The 20,351-nt window shown below is 36.1% G+C and overlaps 1 protein-coding gene across 5 annotated transcripts in view; it reads left to right on the forward strand.

Annotated features, from left to right (window-relative positions):
• The window catches only part of CEP135 (centrosomal protein 135), a 77,616-nt gene that overhangs the window by 25,772 nt on the left and 31,493 nt on the right, over window positions 1–20,351 (forward strand). For all 5 annotated transcript variants that reach the window (XR_013352236.1, XM_077848078.1, XM_077848080.1 and 2 more), the window contains exons 11-15: window positions 1,453–1,676; window positions 6,539–6,691; window positions 7,607–7,759; window positions 11,591–11,668; window positions 19,334–19,485. Coding sequence is in view for 4 of the 5 variants with exons in the window: in XM_077848078.1 (XP_077704204.1) it covers window positions 1,453–1,676; window positions 6,539–6,691; window positions 7,607–7,759; window positions 11,591–11,668; window positions 19,334–19,485 (760 nt within the window). In the remaining variant the exon portion in view is untranslated. The remainder of the gene's footprint in view (window positions 1–1,452; window positions 1,677–6,538; window positions 6,692–7,606; window positions 7,760–11,590; window positions 11,669–19,333; window positions 19,486–20,351) is intronic.

Consider the following 20,351-nt stretch of genomic DNA (forward strand, 5'->3'; position numbering starts at 1 on the left):
AACAAATGAGCAAAGGGGAAAAAAGAGAGGCAAACCAAGAAACAGACTCTTGGGGCGCCTGGCTGGCTCCATCAAAAGAATGTAACATGCGACTCTTGATATCAGAGTTGTGAGTTTGAGCCCTACAGTGGGTGTAGAGATTACTTAAAAATAGAATAAGAAAAAGAAAAAGGAAACACTCTTAACTTTAGAGAACAAACTGGTGGTTGCCAGGGGGGAGGTGGGTAGGTTGATGGGGGAAATAGGGGTTAGGGATTAAGGAGTGCACTTGTCTTGATGAGCACTGGGTGATGTATGTAAGTGGTAAATTACTGTACACATGAAATTAATATTACAGTGTATGCGAACTAACTGAAATTAACAAGAAAACATACTTACCCTTTTCCCGATCTATAACAAAAACTGTGACCTACTCCCCTCCAGACACCCTTTTCTCCTTTTCGCATCTTTAACATCTTGAAAGGTGATCCACACTTGCTGTATCTGCCCAGTAGTACTACCTGTTAGCTCCTCAAGGACTCCAGTTGGCTTCTGTTCCCACCCAGTACCTGAGGTGCTCTTGGAAAGGCTTCCTTCATTCCCGTTATGCTAAATGCAGTGGACACTTTTCTTCATTAATTTATTTGACTTCTTAGCATTCAACCCAATTGCCCATTCCTTCCCCCTCTCCTACTTCTTACCTCTCTAGTCACTCCTTGGGATGAATTTGTCATTTCATCCTCTGGATTGCATTACATGCTATTCTTTTGTAGATTTCATCTTACTACACACAGAATAATTGTTTGATCTTGGCTATATTTTTCATACTTGTATCCTTAGCTAGTGCTGGGCATAGAGTAGATGCTCCATAAATACCTGTCAAATGAATAAAAGAAGAGAGGAGAGTGAATCAGACAGAATATGTCTTGAAAATCATATGCTTCAGAGTTAAATTAGATTGAACTATGTGAAATTACCAGTATTAGGCTACTTTTGACTCATGAAAAGGTAACTGTTGTGGTAAAAGTTAGTAGTTTTGCTTATTTGGAGAAAGATGAATTGTTTTGATCTCTTTGTGTAATATTGTATTAAATTCAAGCTTCCTGTTAAAAATCATGCATATTATGATTAATTGCTTATAGATAAAATTTCCTTTAATGCATTTTCAGGTCACCAGAAAGTACCAAATGGTAGTTTATTACATCACTCTATAGTACTAAATGGTACCCATCCCTATAATAAGACAAAAGTAGGACGACTTTGACTTACTAGATTTTATTTAAACTTTTAATGTTGTTTGTGCTCTTTTTCCTCATTTTTCTCAATATTTGCTTCTTTGATATCAGCCAGTGATAGGTGATATACAAAAGTTAATAATTTTTTAGTAGTTTGTATTCTAAAACTTACTAATATAATGTTTTGGCTAATCATACAATTTATATGCAACACTTTTAATATTTAATTTACTTACAGAAAGAGAACTTACTCTGGAAGTTGAAAGGATGAGGCTAGAACATGGAATAAAACGTCGAGACAAGTCACCCTCTCGTTTAGATACATTTCTGAAAGGTATAGAGGAAGAACGAGATTTTTACAAGAAAGAGCTAGAAAGACTCCAACATATAATACAGCGAAGATCTTGCTCTACAAATTATTCTACACGTGAAAAAATTCCAATATTTAAAACACTAGAAAAGGTAATATCTCTCTTTAAGGATGATTGATAATCAGGAGTGTATCTTTATGAACAAACTTTTTCGGTGTTATTGTATTAAATATAACTTTATTCATACTTGTTTTTTAAAAGTTTTTCTTGGGGATCCCTGGGTGGCTCAGCGGTTTAGCACCTGCCTTTGGCCCAGGGTGTGATCCTGGAGTCCCAGGATCGAGTCCCACGTCAGGCTCCCGGCATGGAGCCTGCTTCTCCCTCCTCCTGTGTCTCTGCCTCTCTCTCTCTCTCTCTCTCTCTCTCTTTCTATCATAAATAAATAAATCTTTTAAAAAAATAAAAAATAAAATAAATAAAAGTTTTTCTTGGGGCCCCTGGGTGGCTCAATCGGTTAAACATCTGACTCTTGATCTCAGCTCAGGTCTTGATCCCAGGGTCATGATTTCAAGCCCTACATTGGGCTCTATGCTGGACATGGAGCCTACTTAAAAGCGTGGGGAGTTGCGTGCACCTGAGTGGTTCATTCGGTTAACTTTCCACAGACTCTTGATTCTAGCTCAGGTCATGATCTCAGAGTTGTGAAATTGAACCTTGAGTCAGTCATGCTTAACATGTTAAGCATGGAGCCTGCTTAAGATTCTTTCTTTCTCTCTGCCCCTCCCTGTCACTCGCTCATGCTGTCGTGTGCACTCTCTCACTTTCTTTCTCTTAAAAAAAAAGTTTTTCTTAATTTTGGTATTTGTTTTCTTTCATGACCAATACTATAGAAACACTGCATTTATTAGGAAAACTACTTAACAAAGTGTAACATACTGATTTTTGGAAATTAAGGAAAGATTGAATAGCTTAGGTGTGTAGGGTAAGTACAGGGACATCTGGGCTTCCAGAAACTAGAACCAGTAATTCATGCTACTGGATATTTCCTTTCTTTCAGTCCATTATTTTGGGAACCCGCTGCATTTCTCTCTCAAAGCAGAGCGGCTTCGTCCACATGGCAGACATGCCATTCTCAGGCTTGGACCAGTCAGAAGGGCGGGTCACATTGTGCATACCATGTTAACCATGCAACAGGAGAAGATAGAGTATGGAAGTGAGTGCAGGGCAGACCATCCCATTTGTCTACTACAACCACATTGACAAGTTGGTAGTCTAAAGATGTGTATTAGGTAAAGTTAACCATGTTTCATGAGAGATTAAAATCATGTATCTCTCTGTTTTCGGTCCTAATTATTTTCAGTGTTTTCTGAATATCATTTGAATTCTTCATTAAGGTTTTTCTTTTTCTTTTTTTAAAGCTTTAGAGCTATAGGAATCCTGGCTTATGAGGCTTATGATTTTAACATTCCACACACTGGATAAAATTAGGGGAAGTTGGGTGTAAAATTAAAACTCAGAACATTTAAAATGTTTAAAAATATCAAGTCGCTGTGACATATACATGAAGATACTAGGTTTAAAAATTTCAGACTTGACTGAATTTATCAGTTGCGTCATTTCTTGAAGATCCCATGTCCATTGTAAAATGGTTTGAAGTTTTCTGATTAGACTTTTTTTAACCTCATTGGCTAATGGGTGAATTTGATTTATAGGTGTTAGTAAAAACACAATGCTATGTTAACTGTTATAAGCAGAATGAATTGTTGGGAAAATACTGTATAAGTTAATTTATGTGTTACTGAGTTGTTTTTTAAGCATATATACTTAGGACTCAGAAAATATTAGTGAATTGATCACCTTCATTGCATAGGAGCATCTTCCATAAAAGGTTGCTTGATCAAGTATTTATTAAATAAAAACTGAGTAGGCAAATATCTCAAAACTTTTAACCTAAATATTTGACTTAACTTCTCCATATGGATTCACAGTTAAAAAATGAGATTTTTTAAGGTACTGGTAAAATTAGAAGAGATTTTTATCCCCCTTCAACTTAGGTATTTTCTTTTTTTTTTTTTTTTTTTTTAGGTATTTTCTTACAATGTTCTAATGATACCTGATACAGATAAAGAATTCATTTTCTAAAGTTTAGAAAGATAGGATGTTCAGAGCATTTTAGAATTCCAATAATAAGTTCCAGGAATGGTAGGAAATAGTAGGTGTGTACATGAGTGAAAGTGGTGGAGTGTAGACTGTTGTGAGTTCGGGGCACTAGAGAATGCATCCTCGCCTAAACTTGGGTATTTTAAACATGTTTAGAAACCATATAGCACACAACAAAGACCCCTATAAAGCTGGATTTGGTACACTCTATGGGTTTTCAGCTCCTGCTTTATTGCAAACGGTTAGACACAATTTCTTAGGATTGCAATAACTCAGAAAAAAATACTGACATTTTTAGTGTCAGTGATCTTTGTCAAAAATACACCTGTTGGTTCTCTGCTGTCTGTGGGGTGAGCACTGCCTCCTTTCTCCTTGTACTTGTACTCATTATGGTTTCCATTGTGAGTTTCAAGTATAGTGTAATAGGGCTTTGGAGTTGGAGACCTGATAGAAGTTCCCACTCTACAAATTGCCTTTATGGTCTTGGACAAGTTACTTCACGAAATCCCTGTTTTCAAAGATTAGAGATAATAAGGTCCCAGCATAACAGCTAGTTCCTTATAAATATCGTATTCTTTATTGTTTATTTGCTGGTTCAAAGCACATCAAGTCTAGGTAGAAAGTTAGGTTCAGTTCAACAGGTACATGTTGAGTCGTGCTCTGAATGAGGCATTGGACGTGAGATAAAGAAGACATAGTCTGTTTACTTATAACCTTTAGTATTGTGCATATATGTGCATGAGCTTGTGTGTATGTATCAGGGACAATGGAGTGGTAAAAGAATTATTAACAATTACATATGAACACAAGTATAAGTATCTGCATATTTATGTCAATCATGATATATTTAGAAAAGACCAAGAGTCCCTGCTTAGGAAGACCAGTAAGTGATTTTGGAGAATTCATATGTTTTAGGTACCATGCTAGGCACTCAAGATGTAGTCAGACCAGATACCTACTGTGACACTCATTGAGCTTACATTTTAGTAGTAAAGACATATAGTAAACACACAATCATGTTAACTTTATAAGCTCATTTATCATAAGTGTTGAAGAGTCAGAAGACTCCTTAGAGAAAGTGACATTTAAGCTGAGACCTAAACAGTAATGAAAGTAGACTGTCAAATCTTTTTTTTTTTTAATGTCCTAACTTTATTTACAACCATACTCCTCACTCCCACTCAACCAGATCCTCAGCTTAGCTCTAGGGGAGAAGCTGGATAAGCAGTGACACTTCTGCCAAGCTTAGAGCTCAAGGAGATGTGCAGGGTGAGCCCCTTACTACTTCTGGACTTTTTTCCTGGCTGCTGAATTTTATCAACCATGGCCCCATCTGTGATGCCAATGCAGTGAGACAGGACAAGACTCAGCTCTACTTCATTCCAGTACTCAATGACCACATCTGCAGTACTGTCAAATCTTTATTCACGGAGTCTCCTTTTCTAAAATCTATGCAAACCACCTCCTTTTTATAAGATATTTTTATGTATAGTTAAGTTACAGATTTTCTTTTAGTTACCTAAGCCTTAATTAAGTCCTCAAACCTTAATATGCTTTTGTCCTGTAAAATATTGTATCCTTTAATGTATCCAGGTAATTAATCTTGTCCATTATACCCTGATTTTGCCCTGTTTAGCCCTGTTTAACAAGTGAATAACTTAACTTCTAAGTGGCAGTTTAGGAGTACCTCACACATACCACGTCTACATTGGATATAGTTATGTGCACAGGAGATAGTAACGTATATAAAATGTGTTCCAGTGTACCAGATTATCAGATTATTTCTACCTGGGGCATCTGCATTTAGTACTTTAATATTAAGATATCTTAAATCTCCTCAGGGTCATGAGATCAAGCCCCGTAGTCAAGCTTGGCTGGGCATGGAGCCTACTTAAGATTCTCCCACTCCCTCTGCTCCTCCCGTCCTCACACTCTCACTCTGCCTTTAAAAAAAAAAAAAAAATATATATATATATATATATACACACACACACACACACACACACGTATATAATATGTATTTATGTATATATACCTTAGATGCCAAGTCTACATTTATCACCTTTATTTTCCACAATAGTCATGAAGATAGTGGATCTTTTGAATGGGACTGAAATAATAGGCATCATCCTGTTTTAGAAATGTTGAAAGTATTTGCTTATTTGGTGAACATCCTTAATGTATATTGCCTGGTAGAAATATTTATCTCATTGCAAAAATAGACTTCACATAGGTTGGAGCTGGGATGGTTGTGGAGGTTGGTGTGGCTGGGAAACTGATCTTAGATTTGGTTAGAAAACACTGAGGAATATGCTAGACCACAATAGTTACTTGCATAGAGTGAGCAGACATGCACATGCCCTCCTAGTCCTTCCCCTGGAGAGCGCTGTAAACTAGGGGTTCCCAACAATTATCATGCATGAGAATCACGGGGAGGGCTTGATAAACTGTAGTTACTAGCCCTATGCCCACAGTTTCTGATTTAGTATGTCTGGGGTGGGCCCACAAACTTGCATGTCTAACAAATTCCTAGATGCTGCTGATGCTTCTCCTCTGGGAAGTACACTTTAGTTACTACCATTAGAAACAAATCCAGGAGAATGACAGTTGAAGTGTATGACAGGATCTGATCAAGTAGTATCATTGGTAGCGGGGTCCCTTCCTGGGCATTTGAAGGCCAGGAAATTTGCCCCGATACTGCCTGCACTCTCATCTTCTGCTCCCATTATGGATAAAAAAATTGTGTTCTTTTTTGTCTATTAACATTCAGTCACTGTCATTACCAACATCCTGTGATGACCATATGGGTGATAATTATAACAAATAATAACTTGTTTTTAAATTATGTTTCAGGGTGATTATAACTCAGAAATTCATCTGATTACAAGAGAAAGAGATGAACTTCAGCGCATGCTGGAAAGATTTGAAAAACATATGGAAGATATACAGTCCAATGTTAAGCTATTGACAGCAGAAAGAGATAAACTAAGTGTCTTATATAATGAAGTAAGAAATTGGTTAAGCTGACAGATTATATAGAACAAGTTAACTATAAGGGAACCAGTATAAATCTTTTAAATTACTGTAATATATGGACCTTGTGATATTCCTTTATAATTAGAATTATCTAAGTACGGTAGTAGTTTCTATTATTGTCCTGTTCCCAAAGCAGAGATTTCTATTACTCTTCCACATTTATTCTTCCTCTTTTCTAGTCTATCTATGTTTCAAGTCTGTTAGAGAAAATCTCCTAAAGCTACCTGGAACAGGTCTTAGCCTGACTCTGAGCTAAGTTTATCCTTGGGATTCAGACATGTTAGGAATCTATCAAACAGTGGGTAGCACCCACGATTTGGGTATATAGGATATTAAGGACTTAGTCCATAATTTAAAAAAACTCTGAGGAAGAGAGAATTGATACAGGTTGGCCCAGTTACAAAGCCTCAGTTATCAGAGAGCAAGGTGAGTCTGTGCAGACCATAGTGTTTAAGTTTGTTCTATGCCAATTTCCCATGAAGTTCTACTTTGAAAGAGGGAGAGGGACATGAAAGATAACGGGTAAAGTTGAAAAAGCTGTTTTTACTTTTGGAGTTTTTTTTTTTTGAATCTGCGGTTGCAAATTGATTAATTTCTGGGCTCTCCCCACTGTTGGCTTGGATTTCAGTTTTCTTGGGTCTGCTTACTTAATTACTTATTGTCCATCTGCTGTCTAGTTTCTGAAATGTTGTAGCTGGCATTTCCCCTCAATCTCCTTGTCATATGGGGTTTTCATCATCGTCATCGTTATTTTAATCCTTTTCCTCATTTTGTTGGGATTTGGGAAGAGAGCAAAGGTAGCATGTTAGTTTGCCAGGGTTTTTTTTTTTTTTCCTTTGGAGTATATCCAAAGTGTTTTTATTTATATATTTTAATTCTTTAAAGGCTCAGGAACAGTTACATGCACTAAGACAAGAGTCCGCCCAAACCACAGTCTCCCATAATGTCGTTAGTCTTATGGAAAAGGAAAAAGAACTTGCATTATCTGACCTAAGAAGGATTATGTCAGAAAAAGAAGCTTTAAAAGAAAAGTTAAAGGTAAGTTATAAGATCAACTTATTTTTGAAAGGTAATTTATATATAGTTTTCCTCTGAAGTGATTGTTTAGAATGTATGGCTAGATCAAGTGGTTGGCAAACAATGACACATGAACCAAATCCAAACCATTATGTTTTTTTATGACCCATCTGCTAAAAATGTTTTTTACATTTTTAAGTCATTGAAAACCTATAAAAAGAAGAGTATTTCATGACATGAGAACTATGAAATTCAAATATCATCGTCGGTCAACGTGATTGGAATACCAAGCTCATTCGTGTACCGTAGTATTCTGTGTGGCATCTGTTGTGCCACAGTGACAGAACTGAGCGTTTTGCAGCAGAAACTGGCCCACAAAGCCTAAAATGTTTATTATCCGGTTCTTTAGAGAACCTCTGATCTCAATAGGAAGTTCTTTCCTCATGTGGAAGGACCTTAACCTTTTTTTTTTTTAATCTAAAACAACTTGACTGAGTTATTCACATACTATTCAGTTCACCCATTTAAAGTATACAGTTCAGTGTTTTTTAGTATATTCAGAGACTTGTTCAGCCAGCCTACCACCACAATTTTAGAGCATTTTCATTACGTCGAAAAGAAACCCTGGAACCTGTTAGCAGCTGTTCTCCATTGTGCCCTGGCCTCCCCAGGCCTCGGTGATCACTGAGCTACTTTCCATCTCTGTAGATTTGGTTACTCTGAACATTTCATATAAATTGAATCCTTTTCTATGTGTTTTTTTTTTTTAATCTCTGGCTTCTCTCACTTTGCATAATGTTTTCAAGTTCATCTATGTAGTATGTATCAATACTTTATTCCTTTTTATTGTGGAATAATACTCCATTGTATGGATAGACATTTTAATTTTCATTGATGTGGTTTCTACTTCTTGACTATAATAATGATGCTTTGAGCATTCGTGTACAACCATTTGTTGATGTAGGTTTTTATTATCTTGAGTATATACCTAGGTTCATAGGATAACCATAACCATTTGAGCAACTGCCAGTCTATTTTCCAAAGCAGCTGTACCATTTATATTTCACCAGCAGTATTTAAAAGTTCTAATTTGGGATGCCTGGGTGGCTCAGCAGTTGAGCGTCTGCCTTTGGCTCAGGGTGTGATCCTGGGATCCCGGATCAGGCTGCTTGCAGGGAGCCTGCTTTTCCCTCCGCCTATGTTCTGGGTCTCTCTCTCTCTCTCTCTCTCTCTCTCTCTCTCTCCCTGGCTCTCATGAATAAATAAAATCTTTAAAAAAAATAATAAAAGTTATAATATCTCTGCATCCTCACCAACACTTGTTATTATGCCTTCTTTATTACCATCATGCTGGTAAATGTGAGGTACTATCCATTGTGGTCTTGATTTGCATTTCCTTGGTGGCTAATGACATTGAGCATCTTTTCATGTGCTTATTTGGCCATTTGTATATCTTTGGAGAAATGCCTAAAAATGTCAACAGAATCCATTGGATTATTGTCTCTTTGTTATTGAACTGTCCAAGTATTCTATGTCTTGGTTAGGAGCTCCTTATCAGTTACATGATTTACAAATACTTTCTCCCATTCTGTGGTTTGCCTTTTCATTTTCTTAATGAGAAGAGTTTTTAATTTTGATAAAGTCCAGTTTATATATATTTTTTGTTGCTTGTGTTCTTGGTGTCCTATTTAGGGGCAATATTTTATATTTTCTTTTATAAAATAAAAAAAATGTGTGAATGTACATAAAACATTAAACAGTTCTTGTAACATGATAAGAACGCAACATTAGCTGTTATTGTTACTTTTATGGATTCTTAGTTTACTTCCAGTAAATACTATTGAATTAATGCTTGGAAATTAGCAGCTCAGGTTAGCAATAAGAACATTTAAGCATTATAAGGTAGTCTTTATGTCATACATTTTCGGTTAAAATTTTATCCCAACAAAATACTTTTAATTGAGATCTTTTGGAATACTGCCTTGCAGAATGTGCTTTCTTATAAAAATAAGTGTTAAAATTACCAAATGGAAAACTTATATGCAGTGTGACAGCTTTTAGCATAAGGTACTGATTTATTCTTTTCCATATTCGTTGAAAGGACCAAGGAACGTAGAAACAGGATTTTAAAATGCAGTAGTACTGAAAGCTCAGAATAAGTGATATTCATATTACCAGAATCTTTCTAGATTTACTTAAAAACTAGTCATCTCAATCCTTAAGCATCTGGTAGTTTCCTGTTATTTGACTACCCACCCAGTTGGCAAACCAAGTATCATCACTCACTCCTCTCTCCTGTAAAGCACTTTTCTCTCAATTACCGAGTCCTACGTGTGCTGCCTGTTAAATAATAATTAACATTTATTAAGTTCTTTTCACGTGGGAAACTCTGTTCTAAGACTTTTCACGTGAGCTGTCTCAGTAAATCTTCACAGTTGACTTTTCAGATAGCTAATGCTTACAGATGTGGTCTCTGAGTTACAGCGAGTTTAAATGATTTGCCCAAGATCACTTAACTATAAAGTCACATGGAGTCTGGATCCTGAGCCCCAGTTAGTTTCTCTTGAATCTGTGTACTTCTTTCCACTCCCCTGCTGCATCCCATTCTGGCCATTATTCTCTCCCAGCTGCATTAGTATGTCAGCAGCCTCCCAAATGTGTATTTTACACTGAAGGCAGAATCACCTTTCAGAGATATAAATGTGATCAGATCGCTTTTTATTTAAAATCTGTGAACTGTTTTCAAAGACTTCAGTGATTCGCTTTTGCTTACTTGGAGGTCTAGCTTCTTTTCCCCAAACTCATCTCTCCCGGTTCCCCTACCTCATTTTCTCAACTCCCAAGTCCCCAATTTTCTACAAAGGCTATTGAAAAGTCTTTCACTCCTTACAGTACTTTCAACTGGCTAACTCCAATCATCCTTTAGAGCCAGGTTAAACATTTCCTCGTGCAGGAAATGGACCCTAGACTCTAGATTCCCTTTCAATATGTTGCCATATAGTTCATTTTCCTAGCAGAATATTCATGATTTAACTATAATATCTTATTTAAGGTTGTCTTATCTACTAGGCTTTAGTAACTATAATGTCAGAGGCTTTATCCATTTTACTTACTGTGTATTCCTAACATTGTGCTTGGTGCTTGGTATGCAGTATGTCCTTAATACTGATTGAATGATTTAATAAAAAATGCATGCACCAGAGTGACCCTTCCAACCAGATATATGATCCAAACATCAGGTGTCTTTATTTGTTTTTAATTAATAACATGGATAGAAGTATGAATCTGCACTAGAAAAAGTCTCAGGGAACACCAGCTTATATAATTTATCCTATACTTAACATCAGCAAGAGTTGGATAAGGTAACCTGACCAAAGAAATAGTAGTTGTGTTTTACACCGTTGACTAGCCTATTCTTGAAATTTTGGTCTCTTGTATGGCCCTGTAGAATTCTTTCCTATATCTTTGTGATCTCATCTTTTCTTCTTTGCCCTTTGTTCCTCTGACATGTCTCATAAGGGCATACTCCTGATCATACTTAACTTGCTGGTTTTTTCCTTTTATAGTTGTACTACTGGAGTGGTCTATGTAAATCTTTAAAAACAAATCCATGCCATTCTGTGTCTTCTATTACAAGCACACATGGAGATAGTATATAAGGATAAGAAATTCTTGTCCTTTTTTTTTTTCAACCAAAAGCATCATTATTATAAAATGTCTAATGATTTTCTTTCTAAAACCTTTCTATGTCATAAAAAGATAAATAGAATTGTACTGTAGACTTGCATTACTTTGCTAATTTTGTTTTGATATCTGGTGTGAATGAACATCTTCCATAAAATTCTTTTTCAGAGTCTCCAGGAAATGAGTATTTTTGAAAAATCAAAATTAGAGAAAACTATTGAACATTTGACATGTGTTAATCATCAGGTAATTAACAAACTGGATTTGGGGTAAATTATATTGTATGGCTAACTATTTCAATTACAGTTTCAGCATTTTATATATTTTTAAAGTTACAAAATAGTATGCTAATTTAAAAATAAAAAAAAACAAAATAATATGCTAGAGATGCTGTGTAACAGTGATTAGGAGTATATACTCTGAAGGCTGATTACTTGGGTTCATATACTTTTTTGTCACCCATTACCTGTAGATAAGCTACTCAAACTTTCCATCCCTCAGTTTACTTGTAAAACGGAATGGTGCTAGTACTTACTTCTTAAGTTTTTATGAAGATTAAACGAGTTAATACACGTCAAGAACTTGGAAGAATCGCTGACCTGTGGTAGAGCACTCAGTAGGTGTTAGTTATGATTATTGTTGTTTTGTTAAAGATCAGGCATAGAGGAAAAAATGAAATTCATTTTCATTCCTTATTGCTCTCTAAAATATAATTTTTTAACAAATGTTTATGTGTTCTCACAGTCCTTTGTTTTCTTGGTGTTTTGTTTTGGCTAGTTTCCTTTACTATATCTTAAATGTTTTTATTTACCATGTCTTTGAATTCTATCATCTGTTTCTATCAACTTTGGGTCAGTTGATTTTTTTTCTGCTCATCATGGGTTACATTTTCCTGATTCTTTGTATGTTTGGTAACTTTAGATGTCAGACATTATGAATTTTACCTTCTTGGTTGCTGGATAACTTGTATTCCTGTAAATACTCTTGAGGTTTGTTGTAGCATACAATTAGATCAGATGGAAATAGCTTGAGTCTTTTCAGTTTTGCTTTTAAGCTTCATTAGGTGGGATCAAAGTAGCATTTAATCCTGGACTAATTTTGTTTCGTTACTAGGACAAAACCGTTTTGAGTACCCTATCTATTGCCCCATGAATTATAAGGTTTTCAAATGACTGAAGGGAACAAGAATTACTTTGACTTTTTCTTAGTTCTTTCTCTGGCATTAACTTCTTCAGTGTTCTGTTCAACTGAACATTTAAAGGACACCTTTTACAGATCTCTGGAGATCTGTCTGTGTAGCTCTCCTCCAGTATCTGCCTAACTGCCTTAGCCTCCCCTGACATTCAGTTGTGTCTTCTGAACTTAGGGGAACACCAGGCTTCACCTGCGTTCCTTTCCTTATGCCACAGCCTAGAAATTCTTGAAGCAGTAAGCTGAAGCAATCGTAGGGCTCATCTTATTTGTTTCTTGTCCCTCAGGGTCAGTGTCCATCACTGCCTGATGCTCAGTGTGTTGAAAACCATTGTTTCATGTATCTTGTCCTATTTTTAGTTATTTCAAGTAGAGGGGTCCCTGTCACTCCAGCTTGCCCAGAGGTTGAAAGTGAGAATTAACTGAAAAATGTATCTAAAGTACTAGAGGGAGGGGATTCCTGGTGGCTCAGCGGTTTAGTGTGCCTCCTTTGGCCCTGGAGTCCCGGGATCAAGTCCCACATCAGGCTCCCTGCATGGGGCCTGCTTCTCCCTCTGCCTGTGTATCTGCCTCTCTCTGTGTGTCTCTCATGAATAAATAAATAAAATCTTAAAAAAAATAAAGTACTAGAGGGACGCCTGGGTGGCTCAGCAGTTGAGCATCTGCTTTCAGCCCAGGGTGTGATTCTGGAGACCCAGGATCGAGTCCCACATCGGGCTCCCTGCATGAAGCCTGCTTCTCTCTCTCTGCCTTGGTCTCTTTCTCTTTCTCTGTGTCTCTCATGAATAAATAAATAAAATCTTTAAAAAAAAATAAAGTACTAGAGGTCATTGGAAGGAGACTAGGATATAGCAAATGTAAAATAAGTCAAAGCCTTAGAGAATAAAGTGAGAAAGTCTAACATACATTTAGCCAAAATTCTAGGAGAATGTAATAGAATGTATGAGAGAGGCAGTATTTGAAAAGATAATGACTGATAATTTTATAGCTATTCTAAAACCACAGGAATTCTCTGATTCAAAATGCACAGTGAGGAATTCCTGGGTGGCTCAGCGGTTGAGCATCTACCTTCTGCCTTCGGCTCAGGGTGTGATCCCTGGGTCCTGGGATCAAGTTCCGCGTCACGTTCTACACAGGGAGTCTTCTTCTCCCTCTGCCTGTGTCTGCCTCTCTCTGTGTGTCTCTCATGAATAAATAAAGTCTTTTAAAGAAACGCACAATGAAAAATGCCCTGGAAGTATGACAGTTCCCAAAGAAGAAAAAAGAAAAGAAAAATCCATACCATTTTAATAGAGATAAGATACTTATGTAGTAATTTGCTGAATCTTTATAGAAAATATAATACCTTGTTGAAAGACATTAAAGACCTAAATAAGTGAAGAGCTATATCAGGTATATAAAAAAGGTGACAGACATCATATTTATAAAAAAAAATGTAAATTCTCCCCAAATTGATCTATAGAATTGATATAGTTCCAGATGAAATCCCAAGATGTGTGTGTAAATTGACAATGGATTTTAAATTTTACATGGAGGGGATCCCTGGGTGGCTCAGCGGTTTGGTGCCTGCCTTTGGCCCAGGGCGTGGTCCTGGAGACCCGGGATCGAGTCCTGCGTTGGGTTCCCAGCATGGAGCCTGCTTCTTCCTCTGCCTGTGTCTCTGCCTCTCTCTCTCTCTCTATGTCTATCATGAATAAATAAATAAATCTTTAAAAAAATAAAAATAAATTTTACATGGAAACGGAGCTAAGAATCACAAAGAAATTTTAAAGAAGATCTTGGTGTAGAACTTAGCCTAATGGATGCAAAGACTTTACAGTTAATAATTAATACATAGTGGTAGTTCACAAAGATTAAAGGAAAATGGTAAAAATTCAGTAAAGAGTAAACCCACAAACCACAAATACATGAAAACTTTATCAAGGACTCAGATCAGTGAGAAAAGATTATACATCAAATATACCATACCCAAAAATCAGTTCAAGGTTATTTGCAACCTTGAATGTTCAAGAAATAGCTACAGTTTTTGAAAGAAAATATAGGAGATGGGGTGTGTTGGTGGCTCAGTTGGTTAAGATTCTGGATCTTGATCCCAGCTCAGGTCTTGATCACAGGTCTTGTGTTCATGCCCTGCATTGGGCTCCACACTGGATGTGGAGTCTACTTTAAAAAAGAAGACGAAGGGCACCCCGGGTGGCTCAGCGGCTTAGCACCGCCTTCAGCCCAGGATATGATCCTGGAGTCCCAGGATCGAGTCCCACGTTGGGCTCCCTGCATGGAGCCTGCTTCTCCCTCTTCCTGTGTCTCTGCCTCTCTCTCTCTCTCTCTCTCTCTCTCTCTCTCTCTGTGCTTCTCATTAATAAAATAAAATAAAGTCTTTTTTAAAATTAAAAAAATAAAATAAAAAATAAGAAAAGCAGAAAATCTTTTTGACTTGGGAAATAATAATAGCAATAATTCATAAAGCATTTACTGTGTGTCAGGCACTTTCTCAACATTTTATAGAACTTTAAAGAGGAAATTTCCCTAACATCTCTTGGCTAGCAAGTGTTTGCTGCCAGAATGTAAGCTCCTAAACACAGATGAAAGAAAACAGATAAATAGGACCTTGTTGACAAGAACTCCCTTGTTCATCAAATGGCCATTAATTGAAAAGACAAGCCACTAAGAGAATTTGCTATACATTTAACCAAAAAAACCCCCAAAAAACAAAAAACAGTAACAGAAAATGTGAATTGACACTTCATGGCAGAAGAAATTATAAATGGTTAATAAACCTAAAAAGGTGTTCTACATCACTAATAGAGGAAATACAACTTATAACTATAATAAAAACATTTTATATATATCAGGGCATCAGAAATTAAAAAGTTAGGGGCACATGGCTGGCTCAGTCAGTAGAGCATGCAACTCTTGGTGTTAGTGTTGTAAGTTCAAGCCCCACGTTGGGTGTAGAGATTACTTTTTAAAAAATAAAATCTTACAAAAAAATTAAGTTATAACACACATAATTTAGCAAATATATGTCAGGGAGCAAACAGGTACCTTTTTGGAGGGTAATTTGGCATTGCCTAGCAATGTTCTATGAGCCAGGAAATCCATTTCTTGCGGAGAACCCTGGTTGGAGGTCAGCAAACTGTGGCCCCCAGACCAAATCTGACCTCTAGTCTCTCTTTGTTTTGTTTGTTTGTTGGTTGGTTGTTTGTTTTAAAAAGATTTTATTTCTCCATGAGAGACAGAGAGAAAGGCAGAGATATAGGCAGAGGGAGAAGCAGGCTCTATGCAGGGAGCCCAACGTGGGACTGGATCCCAGGTCTCCAAGATCACGCCCTAGGCTGAAGGCAGGCACTAAACTGCTGAGCCACCCAAGCATTCCCACTAGTCTGTCTTTGTAATAAAGTTTTTATTGGAACACAGCCATGTTTATCTTCTACACATTGCTTGTGGCTATTTTTATTTTACTTTACTTTTACTTCACTTCACTTTACTTCACTTTACTTTACCAAGGAGTGAGGGCAGCAGACCATAGTACTCACAAAGCCTAAAATATTTAACTCTCTGGTAGAAAACAAGAAACAATATTGATGTCAGTTATGAGGAAAATAGAGAAATGGTGGTAGTAATTCACACAGTGAAGTATTATGGAGCAGTGAAAATGAGTGAATAGTAGCTGCAAACATCAATGTGTGTGAATCTTATAAATACAGTGTCAAAGAGCATGGCAGTATGATTCTACTTTTGTAGAGTTCAAAAATATGCAGACCTAAACTATATGTTATTTAAAGATTCATACAGATATGGTACACCAATAAAAATGTAAGAAATGAGAAACATAAGGACTCCTGATAGTGGTTACTGTGGCAGGGTTTGGGGAATATGATTGGAGACTGCTCACAAGTAGTTTCGGGGTTCAGGTAATATATTTTTAAGCCAGATAGTAGATATATAATTTAATTTTTTTTGTTCTTTATACAATACATGTATTCCTGTTTGTACATGATATACCCAAGGGATTTTGAAATATATTTTTTTATTTTGAAATATTTTTAGTGCCAAAAAAAAGTTTCCTTTCCTACCTCTTTACCCCTAAAACTACTAACAACGATCATAATTCCTCCTGATATTTACCTCCCTGTTTCTAAATAATGTGCTGGTATAACTGCTTAGACTTGTCTTAACTTCGTTGATTGAAGGTTATTTAGTGAGTATCTGTGATGTTAGATACCTTTTTCTTCCCCCATTATTTCAAACATAGTTTTATTATATATTATACTTACTTTAGTAGTAACCATCTGTATTATTATGACTTCTTGTGGCCCATGGGTTGGCCAAATGGGATAGTACTACTCTTGCCTTTTCTCTTATGGATCTTTTTCCTGGAGTTAATAATTGCCTTTTTTTCCTTTTTGTTATTTTTCCGTTTTCATTAAACCTGTTGCTAATTTTTGTCAAGAACTCCAACATCTCTACCACATACCTATCAGTTGTTTTTGAACATTCAAACCTATTAGTTTTGTTTTTTCCTGCTGAAGACTTCCCTTCTTGAGCTTTCCATTATCTCGCTCAATTGTGGACTGTCCTTCTCTTAAGAATTTCTCTGTCCTCCTCTTCTGTATTGAATCTTACATTTTATTCTTGTTTTTGTTTTTCCTTCATCCTTGTATAGCACCTTTTCTAACAGGTTCCTGGAAAAGACTACATGAGAGAAAATTTTTTTGGTACACTGCTTGTCTGAAAATGTCTTTATTCACATTTCATAATTGATTTATGATTTGGCTTAGGTATATGGAAATCTAGATTAGAAAATTATTTTCAGTAAAAATTTTGAATATTGTTTTCCATTGTCTCTTAACTTCCTTTGAGATGTCTGATATTATTCTATACCATAGTCCTTTGGACATGACATGTTTTTATTTCTGAAAACACAGAATTTGCTCCTTACCTCTTGTTTTCAATTTCTTGGGTAATTTACTGTACTAATCTATTTTCTCCCTCTGGAACCTTTTTTTTTTTTTTTTTTTTAAATAAGCTCTGTACTCGGCATGGGGCTTGAACTCATGACCCAGAGATCAAGAGTCACATGCTGAACCTACTGAACTGGCCAGGCACCCCTCTGGAACTTTTATTAGTTGGTTTTGGACCTCCTAAGGAGATCTAAGTAAAGTTATTTTCCTTTCTCCCTTATTTGCTCTGACTTTTTGTTCTTCTTTGAGATTTCATCAACTTTATCTACTAACTCTTCTATTGATTTATTTTAAAATTTAGTTATATTTTTGGTTTCTAAACTTTCTAGAAAGAGGTAGGAGCTCTCTAGGGTATGACAGTCCCAGTGTAGATTTTCTTGCCCCAAATAGCAGTAGTTTTTAGGTTCAGAAACTTTGCTTTAGGTTGTATCTTTCTTCCACTTTTCAGTCACTATTCGATCTCCTCTTTGTCTTCCACAAGGTATAGATGTCAGTATCCACTACTGATTTTCTTGTTCTCTATGTCTTGTGAGTACGTAACTTTCTATTCCTTTACTGTCATTTCCAAAGTGAGGGGAGATCAAATGTGTGCGGTCATTCTACAGTTTTAACTGGAAGATTTCTATTTAACACAAATATTTCTTGGTTTTGAGTTTTATATATAGATCGTTATTCCATTTAGAATTTATTTTTGTATATAAAATAAAATAAAAATCTATTTTTTTCTTCAATGAGTGGCTGTCCCAACTCTGTTTTTAAAGAGCATTTTCTTTTCCCGCTTACCTTAAAATGCTGCCTTTTCTAAATTTACATCTGTGCACATAAACATATATTTGCTCATTTGTGTGAAATCCACAGTGTTTAATAGTAGCTTTTAATTTATTCTGGTATCTCATAAATCCCCCACAAATTTTCCTATTCTGTTTTTTCCTAAATGAACTTCAGAATGAAATCTAAGCTACTACCTTCCTTATTTTGAAAAAGGTTCTGTTAGGATTCTTACCGAAATTTCACTGAATTTACAGTTATCTCATTAACTTTTAATATATTCCCAATATTGTGTTTCCATTCAGAAACATGTTGTGTCTTTACATTAAATCAGTTTGTGTTTTATGTCCTTCAGGAAAATTTTACAGTTTCTTCATCTAAATCTTGCCTGTTTTGTGTTTGGGTTATAGTATTTTCTGTTCTGATTTTTCTTCAACCTAGCCCTGTGTACTTACTGTTTTTTAGACATTCCTCAAAATGTTTGCTCTATTTGCTAATGGTTTCCCTTCCTTTTTCCTTGTTGTTATGGATATATTCTTTTCTTCCTTTCTTGCTCTTTTATTTTGTATCTTTTTTTTTTCATTTCACTGATATTGAAAAGGAGAGGTAAATGTGTATGCCCATTCTGACATCTAGAACCTAAAGTTGTACACATGACTTTTAAAGTATGGTTAAGGGCAGCCCAGGTGGCTCAGCGGTTTAGCGCCACCTTCAGTCCAGGTCGTGATCCTGGAGACCGGGGATTGAGTCCCATGTCATGCTTCCAGCATGAAGCCTGCTTATCCCTCTGCCTGTCTCTGCGCCTCTCTCTCTCTCTGTCTCTCATGAATAAATAAATAAATAAAATCTTTAAAAACAAATAAATAAAAATAAAGTATGGTTAAATAAATCTAATTTATTTCCTTAGTTTTCCTCCAGAAATATTATTAAGGAGTACTTAGGAAGACAAAACTGAAACATCTATTAATTTTTTTAATTTAAATTATAGCTTGAAGATGAAAGATGTGATTTAAAATCTAAAATGTTAATAATGAAAGAAACAGTAGAGTCATTAGAGAACAAAGCAAAACTCCAAGCTCAAAAACTTAGCCATGTGGCTGGTGACTCATCTCATCAGAAGACAGAGATGAATTCTCTTAGGTAAGTTTATTGAAAGTTTTGTTATTTGACTTCTGGGAACAAATTAGTGGCTATGGAAGGTTCTTAGTGGTGGCATTTTGGACTGGGCCTTTGAGCAGTTGACCTTGCAGCAGGATCACCTGTGGAGATTTTGAAAAGTATGAGTTTAAGGGCAGATTCACTGAGCCAACCTGGGTAGGTTTTGAGTATCTCTATTTTTAAAAACTCTCACAGATTTTTATACTTATTTCCTTCAAAAATTCCCCTTAGCTACCTCCTATTATTTATACTCCCTACTACTGTAGGGTTGCTGAAAATTACAGGATTTTTTTGCTTGCCATTGTCCTTGTCTTTCTTCTTTCAAAGAATATAAAATAAGAATATGCATATACAGAATCTAAAATGTAATGCATCTGAAAGTTAAGAAGGTCAGTATGGAAAAATAAGCTATATCTATAGGTTAGAGTCAGGTTATGAAGGACATTGTGTGATAACCAAGAGTGTGTGGATTTTACTTTATAAATATGGAGAACAAACAAATTTTAACCCAAGGGATGATGTTAGTGTTTATTAGTGTGCCTTTTACGAAGTAAACTCTGGCAAAAATTAGGAAGATGTATTTGGAGTCATAAGAGACTGATGGCAAACGTTGGAGACCATGTGTCTGGACTGGAAACAGTGGCAATGAACTTTAAGAGAGGCTAGATTTAGGAAACATTTCTTCATAAAATCAAAAGGAGTGGATGATTTATATCAGAATGATAGAGTAATGCAGAATGCGTTTGCCTTAGGAGATTGGGTCTTTGTTTAGCTCTTAGTAAATTTAAAACACAGAACATTGGGCAGCCCCGGTGGCGCAGTGGTTTGGCGCTGCCTGCAGCCCCGGG

The sequence above is a fragment of the Canis aureus genome, chromosome 14 (genome assembly GCF_053574225.1).
Source record: "Canis aureus isolate CA01 chromosome 14, VMU_Caureus_v.1.0, whole genome shotgun sequence".
Classification (NCBI taxonomy): Eukaryota; Metazoa; Chordata; class Mammalia; order Carnivora; family Canidae; genus Canis; species Canis aureus.